Genomic DNA, 14994 nt, shown 5'->3' with positions numbered 1-14994 from the left:
CTATGCATATTATGGTTCAAACCTGAGATACAAAGCGCCATTCTTAACCAACCCTTTGACGTACAACATCTATTTGGACCCGAGGTAGATGTATCACTAGAGAAAATGAAAAAGGATACAGATACTGCCAAATCTATGGGAGCCCTGCAGTCGCAGGCTCCCAGATGTTCATTTTGTCGCTCATCCTATCGAGGTGCCACCAGGGGATATACTTCAGACACCGCTTCTACCTCGTACAAAGCCCCTACACAGTCTACCTACAGTGAAGGCTACCAAAGGGGTGGGTACAGGGGTAACAATAACAAAGGCAGAGGCAAAAATAACAACTCACGCTCTGCCTCTACCCCTGCCCAATGACTCCCTTCCCCCGCCCCATCCCACTCCTGTTGAACGAAGACTCCAACAGTACCTGCCAGCCTGGGAAAACATCGCATCAGACAGGTGGGTGCTCCAAATAATTCAATCAGGTTATTGTCTGGAACTAACATCTATCCCCCAAACATACCACCCAAGCAGCGTCCAATGTCACAGGAACATTTAACATTGCTCCGACAGGAGGTAATATCCCTCCTGCAGAAAAATGCAATAGAAATAGTTGCAGAGCATCAGAAAAACATAGGAGTATATTCCCTATATTTCCTAATACCAAAGAAGGACGGATCCCGAAGACCGATCCTAGACCTCAGACCTCTAAACATATACATACAGTCGGATCATTTTCATATGGTCACACTACAACAGGTCCTCCCTTTACTGGTATTAAACGACTTCCTTGTCACTCTAGATCTCAAGGACGCCTACTTCCATATTCCCATCCACGCAGCACACAGAAAATATCTCAGATTTGTGCTAGACGGACAACATTACCAGTTCAAAGTGCTCCCATACGGAGACACAACAGCGCCAAGGGTGTTTACCAAATGCCTAGCTGTAGTAGCAGCACATCGAAGAACACAGCACATTCACATCTTCCCATATCTGGACGACTGACTCATAAAAGCCAGCTCATACAGACAGTGTGTGCAACACACTCAGGCTACTATTCAACTGCTTCACGACTTGGTATTCACGGTAAATCACGTCAAATCGCATCTGCAACCCTCGCATATACAACAGTATCTCGGCGCTACAATAAACACCCAACTAACACTAGCTTATGCCTCTCCAGCCAGGATAACAAGTGTACAAACTCTCCTAACAAAATTCAAACCACAACACTGGCTACCCGCTCGAGTGTTCATGCAGCTCATGGGAATGATGACATCTTGCATATTTGTAGTAGCTCACGCAAGACTGCAAATGCATCCACTTCAAGAGTGCCTAGCACACCAATGGAACCAGGCTCAAGGTCAATTAACAGTCCTAGTGTTGGTAGACGGTCGGACTCGTAGTTCTCTGCAATGGTGGAACACCAAAAACCTTTCCAAAGGGCGACCGTTTCTAGAGCCAGTTCCTCAAATAGTCATGACAGCGGACGCATCGCTGTCCGGATGGGGAGCCCATCAACTGCATTACACCATGCAAGGCAGGTGGACACCGCAACAAAAGTTACTCCACATCAATCATTTGGAGTTGCTAGCTGTGTTTCTAGCTCTGAAAGCATTTCAAACTCCAGTGTCAGGCAAGGCCATCTTAGTCCGCAAAGACAATATGACAGCAATGTACTACATAAACAAACAAGAGGGTACACACTCTTTGCACCTCTCTGAGTTAGCACAGCAGATATGGAGATGGCCTATACCGCTAAAGATCTTCCTCTTAGCCCAACACGTCCCAGGAGTACAAAACACTATCGCAGATCTACTAAGTCGACATACAACCCAGATCCACGAGTGGGAACTTCACCCGCAAGTTCTTCATCCGTTCTTCCAGATGTGGGGACAACCTCAGATAGACCTCTTTGCCACCCACGAAAACGCAAAATGCACAAACTTTGCCGCCAGATACCCACATCCATTGTCCAAAGGCAATGCGATATGGATGAACTGGTCAAAACTATTTGTGTACGCTTTTCCTCCTCTCCCACTACTTCTGTTAGTGGTGCGCAAACTACAACAACATTCCCTGACGCTCATTCTAGTCGGTCCAACTTGGGCCAGACAACCGTGGTACACCACGCTGCTGCAAATGTCTGTAGTACCACATCAAAAATTACATCGATCTCCACGCCTATTAACACAGAACCATGGAGAGATCAGACACCCGGACCCAGCTCAGTTCAACCTAGTGATCTGGCTCCTGAGGTCATAGAGTTTGGTTAACTCAACCTTCCTCCAGAAGGCATGAACATCATTAAAGAAGCTAGATGTCCCACTACCAGAGCATGTTATGCTGCTAAGTGAAAACGCTTTGTCATATACTGCCAAAACAACCAGATAGATCCCTTACACGTGTCTATCCAACACATCATAGGATATCTATTACACTTTCAAAAGTGTAACTTAGCCTATACGTCTATCAGGCTACACCTTGCTGCCATTGCAGCATACTTACAAAATAGGCAACATTTATCTCTCTTTAGAGTACCAGCTATGAAAGCTTTCATGGAAGGTCTCAAAAGAATAATTCCTCCCAGAAGGCCACTAGCATCCGTGTGGAACCTGAACATTGTTCTTATAAGGTTAATGGGTCCTCCCTTTGAACCATTACATAAATGTGAATTGCAATTCCTAACTTGGAAAGTAGATTTCCTGGTAGCAATTACTTCTCTTAGAAAGGTTAGTGAACTGCAAGCATTTACCATTCAGGAACCCTTTTTGCAAATGCATCATAACAAAGTGGTTCTTCGTACTAATCCTAAATTCCTTCCCAAAGTCATTTCACCATTACACCTAAATCAATCCGTTGAGCTGCCAGTATTCTTCTCGCAGCCTCAAACAGTCGCAGAAAGAGCTCTAAACACCTTAGACGTCAAAAGAGCACTGCTGTACTATATCGAAAGGACACAATTGTTTCGTAAAACAAAACCACTTTTTGTGTCTTTTTCGCCGCCACATAAAGGCAACTCTATATCAAAATCAGGGATCGCCAGATGGATTGTTAAATGCATACAAATTTGTTACCAAAAAGCAAAACACACGTTAACAATTCCTCCAAAAGCCCACTCAACAAGAAAGATAGGGGCTTCAATGGCATTCTTAGGGAACTTCCACTTAGATGACATATGCAGAGCAGCTACATGGTTTCCCCTCACACATTCACAAAGCATTAGTGTGCAGATGTGCAAACTAAACAACAAGCCACTGTGCGCCAGGCTGAACTAAAAACACTATTTCAACTGCAACAGATACGGGTGGTCGCCGCTAGGTGTGGGTACTGCTATACAATCTATGCATAGTGTTTAATCTGCAGCTCATATGCCTCGAACGGAAAATGCTACTTACCAGTATGCATCTGTTCTTGGCATGTAGAGCTGCAGAGTTGCACACGCCCACCCGCCTCCCCGGCTACCATTATCTGTTCCAGTATTATCTTAATTAGATACAAATCACATGGACATCACTACCTCTTGTACAGCTCCATCACTTCTGTAATGGCGAAAAACAATCTGGGGATGGAGCCGATGCCCATGAGGATTATCATCCTAAGGAGGAGTCACCTATCCCGTGACTCCAAAGACTTTTCTACAACAAAACAAACTGCTAACATCCGGGCCCAACACTAGGTGGCCATCTATGCATAGTGTGTAACTCTGCAGCTCTACATGCCAAGAACATACTGGTAAGTACCATTTTCCTTCTGTTTCAGTGATTGTATTTCCTGTATGCCTTTGGTGTCTGTGTTTCAGTGATGCATGACTTTATAAAGCATTGTTGGATGACTGATTTTTTTCACTTCCTGGCATTTCTATGCTGTGTCTTCTATAAGATAAATGTACTTACCTGCTAATCGTGGAGTTCCTGCCTTTATATTCAGGGCTTCCATATCCATTTTCTGATGGATGCATTTAACAGCAGATTCTGGAACTTTTAGAATATCCCCAGGTTCCAAAGTGGACCCAAAAGCTTTCACAGCAGTGCTCCCACATACTGCTATGTGGTACTGGGCAGCTTTGTGTTGACTCAGTTTTGCCCTGGAAGTGACGGAGCGGAGCCGCATATAAGTTCCACCTTGGTGCGTGACATCAGTTCCTTTCTGTCTAAACCCTAAGCCATGGACCTGGAGCTCCCCTCCACTCCCCTGTCTTTTGTCAGTTTCCTTAAAAAAGTCAAATCCAATGTGCAACGGTTCGATGTCCACTCCTGACACTACAAGGCTCATACCATGCCATGATTAATGAAAACAAATGACTGTGACTGATCCACATGACATGTGCTTTTATTGTTTGGACTCCTTAGTCGAGCGAGAAATGGCTCCTCATGAACCCAAAGTCGATCTGCGACCAGGAAGTGAAGCTGTAGGTCTCCGAACATCAAAGAAACACCAAGTCCTGCTTCAACTTGAAGTCAAGGGTGCAGACTTGTTCCTGTGACAGGCCCTCATCGTGCTCGAAATCTTCAGGTAAGTCAAAATCAAGACGGAAACACAGGAAAGCCAAGCTAACTCGTCCTTATCCTCCCACTCTGTCTCCAGAGAAGTTGCTAGGAAATCAAGGTGCCATTTTGCCTCTTTCTATTGAGGAGCAGATTCCACTATTGATCCTGATGCGCCCCAAGTTACCTGGGTCTTTGGAGATGGCACAGCAGATAGAGCCCTTTAGGGAGGCCTTGATGTGCACATTTGGAGCTTTTCCTATTCCCTCTGGCTTGCCTTTAGGGCTCAAAGGTCAGCAGGGGCCTCCAGTCCGGTTATCGCTTGAGGATGCCTTTTGGAGACCATCTGTGCTTCTTTAGCCTCCTAGGCTTCTGTACCAACTTTGGTGCACACTTAGGTGCCACAATCTACCCCTTCGATGCAGTTTCCACCAGCACCAAAAGGTGACCCTTTTCTAATAGTGATTTCCTACTCAGAGCCAAACTTGTTCCAGCCCTGACTTAGTTCCTGTCCCAAATTCACCCTGACACACCCTGCCCCATTCAATCCTGTTCAGACAGTACACTGCAGCTACTTCGGAGCAGCCCTCCGGTGCAATACCAGCTTTTTGGCTCTGACTCTAATTAGAGCCTCCCAGCACTTATGGATGGCAATGGATGTGATGGGAATGACTTGCCCACACATTATGACGACAACAATCTGTACATGGATTTACAGGAGGCCAGTAGGCTCACGTGCAGGTGAGGTCATGAAACTACAACTAACTTCAATAGGAGTTATAACTAATGTCCTTACAAAGGTTTGACAGTCTGTACAGGCCTTTTAAGCTCTTACTTCCATACAGTGAAGCACTAATTGACATATTACCGGGCAACTGTTGACGCCTTGTTCGTGCCCACCTATAAACAGGCTGGTCTTCAAATGTCACATATGGACACTAGACAACCTTGTTGTTTTGACTCCTAGTCCTAATCCAGATTGTCTGGTGGTCCAGGCTTCCAGCAGCAAGGTGAGCTCCAATTCATTCACTAAAAACCACCACACCCAACCCCAGACAATGAGTCAAAGATGTGTGAGGCATTCGAGAAACTAATGTTCTTATCAGCCAGCCTAGCATTAAGGTCAGTCAGAGCCATTTGCTTACATGACGATACAGACACTCCCTCTAGAACATGGTTAGCAAGATCTTCCTGGCAGTCCATGCGAACATTCAGGCCCCCGGGCTCATACCATTCAGTATGATCAGGTTGTGGCCAAATAAGTTATTCGGTTGGGTTTAAATATTACCAATTGCCTGGGCCAAGCAATCCGCACAAGTGTGATGCTCCTTTTCCACATGTGGATGAGATCTATGGACTTCTCTGGGGACATGCAGGCATCCCTTATTGATAGGCCTTTCTACGGATCTTGCCTGTTTAGTGAGAAAGTGGATTTGGACCCAAGTCTTCTTATGGGCTACGAATTGGACCTGGAGAGTGCGGTACCCGGAACTTCTGGGCATGGTAGTCTGTACTCCAATCAGGCTATCGCTTCGGGGTGGATCTTCTGTCCCAGCAGCTGAGCAGGGTTCTGCATCTGCACAGTCTAAACCTATATGCGTGCCAACTGAGCACCAGCAGTCAGTTGCGTTTGATCTTCCTCCGGAGGTTGTGGATTTCATCCTCGCTGCCAGACATCCCTCTACAAAGTCCAATTGCACGGACCCCTGGACAAATGTGTGGTATACTGTTGAGCCTACAACACAGACCCTTTATAAACTAACCTGCTTGTTTTGTCTTTGGACCAGCAAAGACTTGCAGTGGGCACTGTTAAAGGTTGTCAGCCCTTTATGCCTTTATTGCATTTACAGGACCAGCTGCCCTTGTTCAGATCACCTTTTATGTGTTAAAGTTTTGCAACACGTTCCCTCCCAAACCATTTGTGATGCTACATTGATAGCTGCATTTGGTCATGTGTACTCCCTTCATCCGAAGCACAGCTGTTTGGTGTGTCATTTGACTGTAAAGACTCTTCCTCGTCACAATTACTTCAGCTCTTTGAGAGAGTGAGCTTCAGGTTCTTTAAGTGCAACCTTCCTACAGCACCTTTTACTGGACAAACTGGTGCTGAGAATCAGGGCAGCTTGCTTTCAGAACGTTGTCACTCTTTTTCATATTGGGCAATCCCATACCCTCCCAACAGTCTTTGTCCCGCCTCACTCCTCGAAAAATGAGGAAAGACTCCCATCAGTTGGACCCTAAAAGAGCATTGAGCTTTTATATCAACTGCTCCAAAGACCATTGGGTGAATAGTTTGCTTTTTGTTGGGTTCTCTGGGGCAAAGGTAAGGTGGTGCAGAAAAGGAATTTGTCAAGTGGATACTCCTTTGCATTATGATCTGCTGCACATTTGCTAAAAAGCAGCTTTCAGAAGAATTGAGGGCCCTTTCCACTAGGGTCGAGGCTTCTACTATTGCAGTGACATGCAGAGTGACTGTCCTTGACATCTATCCATGTGTAACATGCGCGTCCTTGCATAGGTTCACAAAGCACTATTGCCTGAACAGCCAAGTCCAATGGGAAGGACTTATCGCTCATTCTGTTCTGCAGGACTTTGTTTTGAGCCCACTCAAATGACCCTCCACCATGTGAGGTACTATTTTTGTATCTAGTCTATAGGTGAGGAATGTGCGATTAAAAGTATCCATCGGAAGAATACTTTACTTACCTTTGGTAATGCTCTTTCTGGTGCATACTAGATCGAACCACCGATTCCTCACTAACCTCCCAGTTCTGTAGAGTGGTCTCTCTTTGACCTTCTAAAAATGTCCCAAAGTAGAGATCTGCAACCTGGCATCTCCAGTTGTTTTGTGCCCCACATCCTAAGGCACGGAAGAAATCCAGAAAGAAACAGACTTCAACACGCAGGTGTGGCGTTTGTGTGACTCCGCTCCATCACTTCTGGGGTGAAACAAAGTCACATGGAGCCACACGGTGCCAACAAGCTTGCAAGATTGCATATAAATTGCGTATATCGTCTGGCTCCTAGGGATGATCTAAAAGTGAGGAATCCACCAGCTAAAAGAGTTACCATAGGTAAATAACTTGCTCTTTTAGGCACAAAGTTTCACAAGCATATATATATATATATATATATATATATTTTTTTTTTTTTTTTTTTTTTTTTTTTTTTTTAGGTGGATTTAGCTACTTGTGAGTGTCTGACGTTGTTCCTGAATTTTATAACTGATTCCCTTCTCAACTTGAAACGATTTAAGGGTGGTCTGGCTTAGAAAGTGTGAGACAGGTTCTCTTTAAAAACAAAAAAGAAAATAATGACTGCTATCCTGGCCACCTTGTGAAAAGAGCGTTTTATCCTGATGCACTTGTAGTAAGGCGGACTGGATATCCGTCACATTTGTGACGGAATACTTCTGTGCCAAATTCTAAATCAGGGCGTAAGTTAGGATCATAAAAGAAACTAGAGGTTTTCATCAGATGATCAACTAAATGGGTGACAGTAAAACAAAAATAAACAATTCAGGGTATAAAAAAATGACTGTTATTAGAATGATCATGTGTGCTCTTTAACAGATACTGTATATACGCACGAAATCTACTCCGTCAGTGGACGTTCTTTGTACAATTTTATTTTTGTGCTTTAAATATTTTTCCACCAGTTTTCCTCAATATGGCAAAGGCTGGCAAAGGCTGAGCCAGATATATTCACAATTCTAATTTTATTTGTAGACCAATGTTGATCCACGGGATGATGTGTTCGGATATCCTCAGCAATATGACGACAAACCATCAATGAACAAAACAGAAGATCGAAAAGAGTATAATATTGGAGTTCTAAGGCATTTACAAGTCATCTTCGGCCACTTGGCAGCTTCTCGACTTCAATATTATGTACCACGAGGTTTTTGGAAGCAGTTCAGGTTAGTGCCACACTTCGCTATATTGGTAATTTATGTTGCTGCTAACTTGGCATGTGTGCAATTGCCTTGTGCCTGAGTGTTCATTGGATATATAAACATATGATTTGGCCTAACCCAAAATGAACTAAAGCATGATAGGTGTGTGTTTATAGAAATACATGTAAGAAATAGTGGAAACGATACTGCAGGAAAAGATGTTTTAAGTCAAATCTGCAGAATGATTAAGATACTTTAAAAAAACTTGTGTTTTACATCCTTATATTGGCTCTACACAATCTACTTTTATTTTGTGTTTCCATGTACCCCTATTCCCCAGAATTAAAATTCAAAGCAGTTAAATTAGTGTCAGACTTGAAAAAAAACATTACTGTCTTAAGTACCTATGCAGCGATAATAAAAGTTATGTCTACATATTTTGCTTTTATTAATTGTCACAAGGCCAACCTCTCTTATGTGAATGAGGTTTCAGTGAATACGTTCCTCCATTCCTCTTCAGAGTATTGAGATATAGAGTTTGAGCTTCCCAGTGTTATGAACTTTACACTTTACCAGACAATAGTAGAATCTCTAAAGCCAGGAACTACACCGACCTGGCACACTTGACCTGAAGCCAAAATAGTTCCGATAAAGTTTCCTCATCACTTGGCTTTCACCGGAATCAGACCACTGCCACTTAATCAAGCCATCATCACAACAATCCTTGAGAAAACCCAGGGCTGACTCAAAGAAACCCCTTTCTAATTAGATTGATCTCAGTCCTAACATGAGTCACTAAGGTACTCAGAATTGTTGTCAGACACAAGTTATCTTCCCGTCTACCCCAAGAAACGGAACTGGTTCACACACACACCCCAACCATCACCAGAGGCTCTGGATAAAGTTTGTAATTTTTGTGAACTCTTTGAAAGTGGCCTTCCGTTCATCCTCCAAGTAAATGACCTGTCCAAAACTGCTTTCTACCATTTTCCACTACTGGAAGAGATTTTGCTTTTACTACATTTAACCTAAAAGCAAATCTCCCTAATCATCGCATTGGTACTATCTCATTTGCAATAATGTAACCGCCTGGGCAAAGGACTCCCTAAAGTGGCATTTTTAAACTTAAGAATCCAAAACAATGCCACACTTTAGTAATTTGGCCTCAATAGACGATCACACATCTCCCCTGCCCTAAAATCACTCAACAACAGTGTCACAAAATATTTCACTGAACTGTTTCCTCTGTAGATTCCTCTCAGTAACCTAGAATCTTCTGACAAAAAACTCCTGTCAATAAACAAGACCAGATGCAAGACATTTGGTGGCTGTCACATACAAGTGCAGGCTTCCACCTTTTGGTACTCTTAGCCCTTGCATGTATGACTCAAGGGTGAGTGCATCAAGTTTACAAAAAACACATTAATACTCACCTCTTCACCACTCGATTTTGTTAATGACCCCTCCATCTAGAGCTCATTGCTGTGTTGTTCAGACGGCCATGACTGAGCCTGTACTTCTACCTTAGAGGCTTTATTATCTTCACACTCTTATCTTGGTGGACATCCCTTCAACATCCAAACTAGTACTTATTACCTAGGACACTGCCTCACTATTTCAAACCATGATTTACAACAGTTTGAGGCCATCATTGGATGGTTAGCAACGCTCAACAACAACACAAAATAAAAATATCTATGAACTACAAAAAAATATTGTTGCTGCTCTAGAAAAGTAACATTTGACATGGTTCCTTCTAGTCTGAGCCTGAGAGATTGAACCAGCAAGTCCCAAAATTGATCTCAAACTTTTACACATATGAAAGTAATGCCCTACTAACCTTGGACCCACACCCACACCTACCACCAAAGCAAGAAATCTGGTAATCATTCTAGATGGCAAGCTCAACATGAAAGCCCAAGTAAAAGCAATGATCTCAACCAGCTTACACATCCTCAAGATCCTATGAAGGATCTGGCTTCTGGAAAACCCCAGGAAAACAGTCACCTAATCATTGATCTTCTGCAGACCCGACTCTAGCAGCACACTCTATGTAGGAATCACTAAGAAGCTACTTATATGGCTCCAGACCATTCAAAACACTGCAGTAAGACTCCTAGTCAACCTCCTTCGCCACACCCACACCTGGAGGAAATACACTGGCTCCCAATCCACAAATGCACCAAATTCAATCTGCTCTCACACACAAAGCACTACACAAAATTGACCCCACATACATGAACAGCCGCATACACTTCTAGACACCTCTGCTAAGCATGACTCTCACTGGCAAGCATATTCCACATTCACAAAGTCATGGTCGGTGGCCAAGCCATCTCTTATATCTCCCCAAAGCATGGAACAACCTCCCGCACCACATCGGTGCCTCCTTTTCACTTCTCGAGTCCGCAAGAAGCTGAAAACCTGGGTTTTTGACTAACCTCTCCCAGACTGCATACGGCTGCTCTCCTGCTAAAGCGCCTGGATACCCTCACAGGTGAATAGCGCACTATACGAATAGCTATAACATATAAAAGGTTGTCATTGTACTTCACACATACGTCCATAATTCCAAATGTGTGCCTGACCAGGAGAAAATTGTTTGTGCAAAGTCCCTTGGAAGAGATTATGGTTGGACTTCTTGACTGGTTGAAACATTATAATGGAGCAAATGAGGTGGATGCGATTTTCAGTCAGTGCGCTTATTTTAAGACCCATGCTTGTGACCAGAAATTGTGATTGTCATGATATTTTGTAACCTGGAAGTGGCCATTTAATTTGATTTTGAATAAGTCGTGTTGGAAAGGTTTGGTTAATCTGAAAGAAACACGTTAGTGTTAGATTCCTTACCTTAGAATATCCCCAGGCGTCAGTCTGGATCCGGAAACTTTTGCGTAGCAGTACCCCTGCGCGTCGGTAGGCGTCGTCTGCAGGCGTCCCCTGCGGCTCCGCGTCCGTCGTCGGCGTCGTGCGCCGTGATGACGTCGCTGGAGTACATAGACGCCGCCTCCGCGCGCTGACGTCAGTTCTTCTTTTTTCCGCGCCAGTGGACGCAGATCTGGAAGAGCAGTACTCCGGTCTTTGACCAAGTTTTTTTTTTTTTTCGACTTTTTTCTCTATTGTGCCTGATAGGATGCCTGGATTTAAGAATTGCGATGACTGTGAGCGCACGATGTCGGTCACAGACCATCACCGCCTCTGCCTCCGGTGTCTGGGCCCCGACCACGACGTGGAATCGTGCCTCGACTGCCGGGCCCTTACCAACAAGGCTAGGCGGGAGCGGTCCCGCAAGCTGCTGGAGCTCCGGGTGTCGGCCCCACGTCGGGACCGGGAGCGGTCCCGGTCCGGCCGGAGGTCGGGGGAGCGTTCGAGGGAGCGGTCGGGGAGCCGCGCTGGGCGCTCCGGAAGTCGACACCACTCGTCAGGCTCGTCAGGTAGGAAGCACAAGAAGTCGGGGCGTCGTCATCGTACCCCCGACTCCCCCCGACGCTCGCGCGATGCGGCCGGGGGCTCGGGTGACCCCAACCCCGCGGCTCCGCGAGAGTCGCCGGCGCGGCCTGCCTCATACCCTCCGGTCCCTGGGCATGGCGCGACGCCTGAGGAGATCGAGGCGTTCCTCATGGCCATGAGGGCGCTCGCTTCTCCGACGGGGCCTACGGCGCCTTCGGGCCCAGTGCTACCGTCTGGGGGCCCTGGCGGTTCGGGTGTCCCTGCCTCGGCGCCGTCGGGTGCTCCGGGCCCGGCGTCGCCGACGGCTCCGACCCCGGCGCCGCAGGGGCCTTCGGGATCGGCGCCGGCTGGTCTTCCGGCCTCCCCGGCGCCGTTGCCATCGGGGTTACCCCCGGCGCCGTCCCCGCGCAGCGCCGGTTCTCCACTGCCGGTTCCGGCCGGCGGTGGGGTTCCGGCGCCGGCTCCGGGCGGCGCCGTCCCCTTACCTTCTCCGACGCCGGACGCGGCGCCGGATGGGCGTCGCACGACGCCGGTCCCGGCGCCGATGGGGCCCATGAACCCCGAGGAGCCGGTCTTCATCATTGACTCCGAATACGGAGAGGATGAGGAGTACGGTGAAGGTTGGGAGGGGTCCGAGGACCCTCTGGCTCGCGAGTGCCAGTATGACCCGGACTGGACGGGTGACTTGGGGGATGCCAGTGGTTTGGACGACTCCCCTAACCCTGGTTTGATCTCTCCTCCAACCGTGGCATCGGTGGAGGGAGCTGCCTATTCTGTGGTGCTGATGAGGGCTGCCAAGGCCTTAAACCTTGAGCTCCCCGTCGCGGCCGTGAGGCCTAACATCCTCACCGAGGTCTTCAAGCCGCAGTCATGCCCTTTGGAGCCTCTGCTGCCGTTTAATGAAGCCTTGTCTGACGTTCTGTTGGGCACGTGGTCCAGGCCCGCTTCAGGTGCGCCTGTTGATCGGAACGTGGCCAGGCGCCACCGTCCTTGTCCGGACGACCCCAAGTACCTGTCTACCCACCCCACTCCTGAGAGTCTGGTGATCCAGGCCTCGACCTCCCAGTCCGCATTCCCGTCGGCCCCGCCCGACCGGGAATCCAAGAGGTATGACCAGTTTGGAAAAAAGGTCTTCTCGTCCATTAGTTTGGGCCTGCGGTCTTGCAACACCGCCTGCCTCTTGGGCCGCTACACCCACTCTGTGTGGGATACGGTCGCGGAGCTGCTGCCTGAATGCCCCATGGAGGTGCGGGCAAAGCTCGGTCAAGCTGTAGCTGAGGGCCGGGATGCAGCGAAATATTCCATTCGGTGTGGTCTTGATACGACCGACTCGCTGGGCAGGGCTATGTCTACGACGGTGGCGATTCGCCGTCACGCCTGGCTGAGATCCGCCAATTTTTCGGCTGATGTCCAAAATACCCTGATGGACATGCCGTTTGATGGCTGTCACCTGTTCGGTGACAAAGCGGACCACGCGCTGGAACGCTTCAAGGACTCCAGGGTCACGGCCAAGTCCTTGGGTCTCTCGACCCAGCGTCAGCAACCGGGTTCGTTTCGTCCCTTTCGTGGCCAAGGAAGGGGCGCCCCCACACGTGCTGCCAGCCACGCGCCGCAACAATCCTTCCAACGCGGTGGCGGCCGTGGAAACCGCCGTGGTGGCGGTCGGGGACAACGGCGGGGTCAGACCACACCTTCCCCCGCAGCATCTACCCCAACATCCTCCTAGTCCGTGCTTTCGGCCCCATGTGACGCCAGTGGGTGGCAGGGTTCGCCATCACCACGCTCACTGGCGCACGATCACTTCGGACAGGTGGGTGCTGCAAATTGTCCGAAGGGGCTACTCCCTCCCCTTCGAGACCTCTCCTCCAGCCATGCCACCGCAGAACCACCGTGTGTCGGGGGACCACTTGACACTTCTGCAGGAGGAAGTTACGGCCCTCTTGGCCAAGGGGGCCATCGAGCGCGTTCCTGGGCCAGAAGTAGGGCGTGGTTGTTATTCCCACTACTTTCTGGTGCCCAAGAAGGACAAGGGGGGCCTACGTCCTATCTTGGATCTAAGGAACGTCAACGGCTTCCTCCGGAAGGAGAAGTTCAAGATGTTGACGTTAGCTCAGGTCTTGGCTGCTCTAGACCCGCAAGACTGGATGGTAGCGTTGGACTTGCAGGACGCCTATTTTCACATCCCCGTCCTGCCGGCCCACCGGCGTTATCTGCGGTTCACGGTAGGCCAGGAGCACTTTCAGTTTATCGTGCTCCCCTTCGGCCTTACCAGCGCCCCACGGGTGTTCACAAAGGTGATGGCGGTGGTCGCAGCCCATCTGCGCAGGTTAGGGGTTTCAGTCTTCCCCTACCTAGACGACTGGTTGTTGAAGGCGGGCTCGCCCCAGACAGTCGTCCACCACCTTCAGATGACGGCAGACCTCTTGCACGGCCTGGGGTTCTCCATCAACGTGCCGAAATCACACCTGTGTCCCTCTCAAAAGCTCCTTTTCATCGGAGCGGTTCTGGACTCGGCGCAGTTTCGGGTTTATCCTCCGGAACGGCGGGTTCGGGATATTCAGGCTTTGATTCCCATCTTTCAGCCGCTATCCCGAGTCTCGGTCAGGTTGACGCTGCGGCTGCTGGGACTGATGGCTTCCTGCATCCTTCTGGTGCATCACGCCAGGTGGCGGATGCGGGCTCTGCAGTGGGACCTGAAGTTTCAGTGGGCCCAGCATCAGGGCAACTTGTCCGACCACGTCTTGATCTCGGAGGGCACTGCGAGACAACTGCAGTGGTGGCTTACGGACCGCGATTGGGTCAGGGGCAAGTCCCTCTCCCTTCCCCAACCGGAGCACGTTGTCGTGACGGACGCGTCCCTCCAGGGCTGGGGTGGCCACTTGGGAGAGGCAGAGATCAGAGGCATCTGGTCTCCGGCGGAGTCCCGGCTCCATATCAATCTGTTGGAGCTGCGGGCGATTCGTCTGGCACTGAAGGCATTCCTCCCCTTTGTCAACGGGAGTGTAGTGCAGGTGTTCACCGACAACACCACCGCCATGTGGTACTGCAACAAACAGGGCGGTGTGGGGTCGTGGACCCTTTGCCAGGAGGCTCTGCGCCTATGGCAATGGCTGGAACGTCAGGGCGTGACTCTGACGGTTCAACACCTGGCAGGTTCTCTGAACGCCAGGGCGGACG

The 14994-nt window shown here is 48.5% G+C and overlaps 1 protein-coding gene across 4 annotated transcripts in view; it reads left to right on the top strand.

Moving 5' to 3' along the window:
• Positions 1-14994, top strand: part of USP9X (ubiquitin specific peptidase 9 X-linked) — a 1749911-nt gene that overhangs the window by 1323856 nt on the left and 411061 nt on the right. For all 4 annotated transcript variants that reach the window (XM_086934127.1, XM_086934125.1, XM_086934124.1 and 1 more), the window contains one exon: positions 8201-8391. In XM_086934127.1, coding sequence (XP_086790253.1) covers positions 8201-8391 — 191 coding nt within the window. The remainder of the gene's footprint in view (positions 1-8200; positions 8392-14994) is intronic.

The sequence above is a fragment of the Lissotriton vulgaris genome, chromosome 8, assembly GCF_964263255.1.
Source record: "Lissotriton vulgaris chromosome 8, aLisVul1.2, whole genome shotgun sequence".
Lineage (NCBI taxonomy): Eukaryota > Metazoa > Chordata > Amphibia > Caudata > Salamandridae > Lissotriton > Lissotriton vulgaris.
The sequence above is the reverse complement of the archived record's forward strand: the minus strand, read 5'-3'. Positions and strand labels throughout refer to the sequence as shown.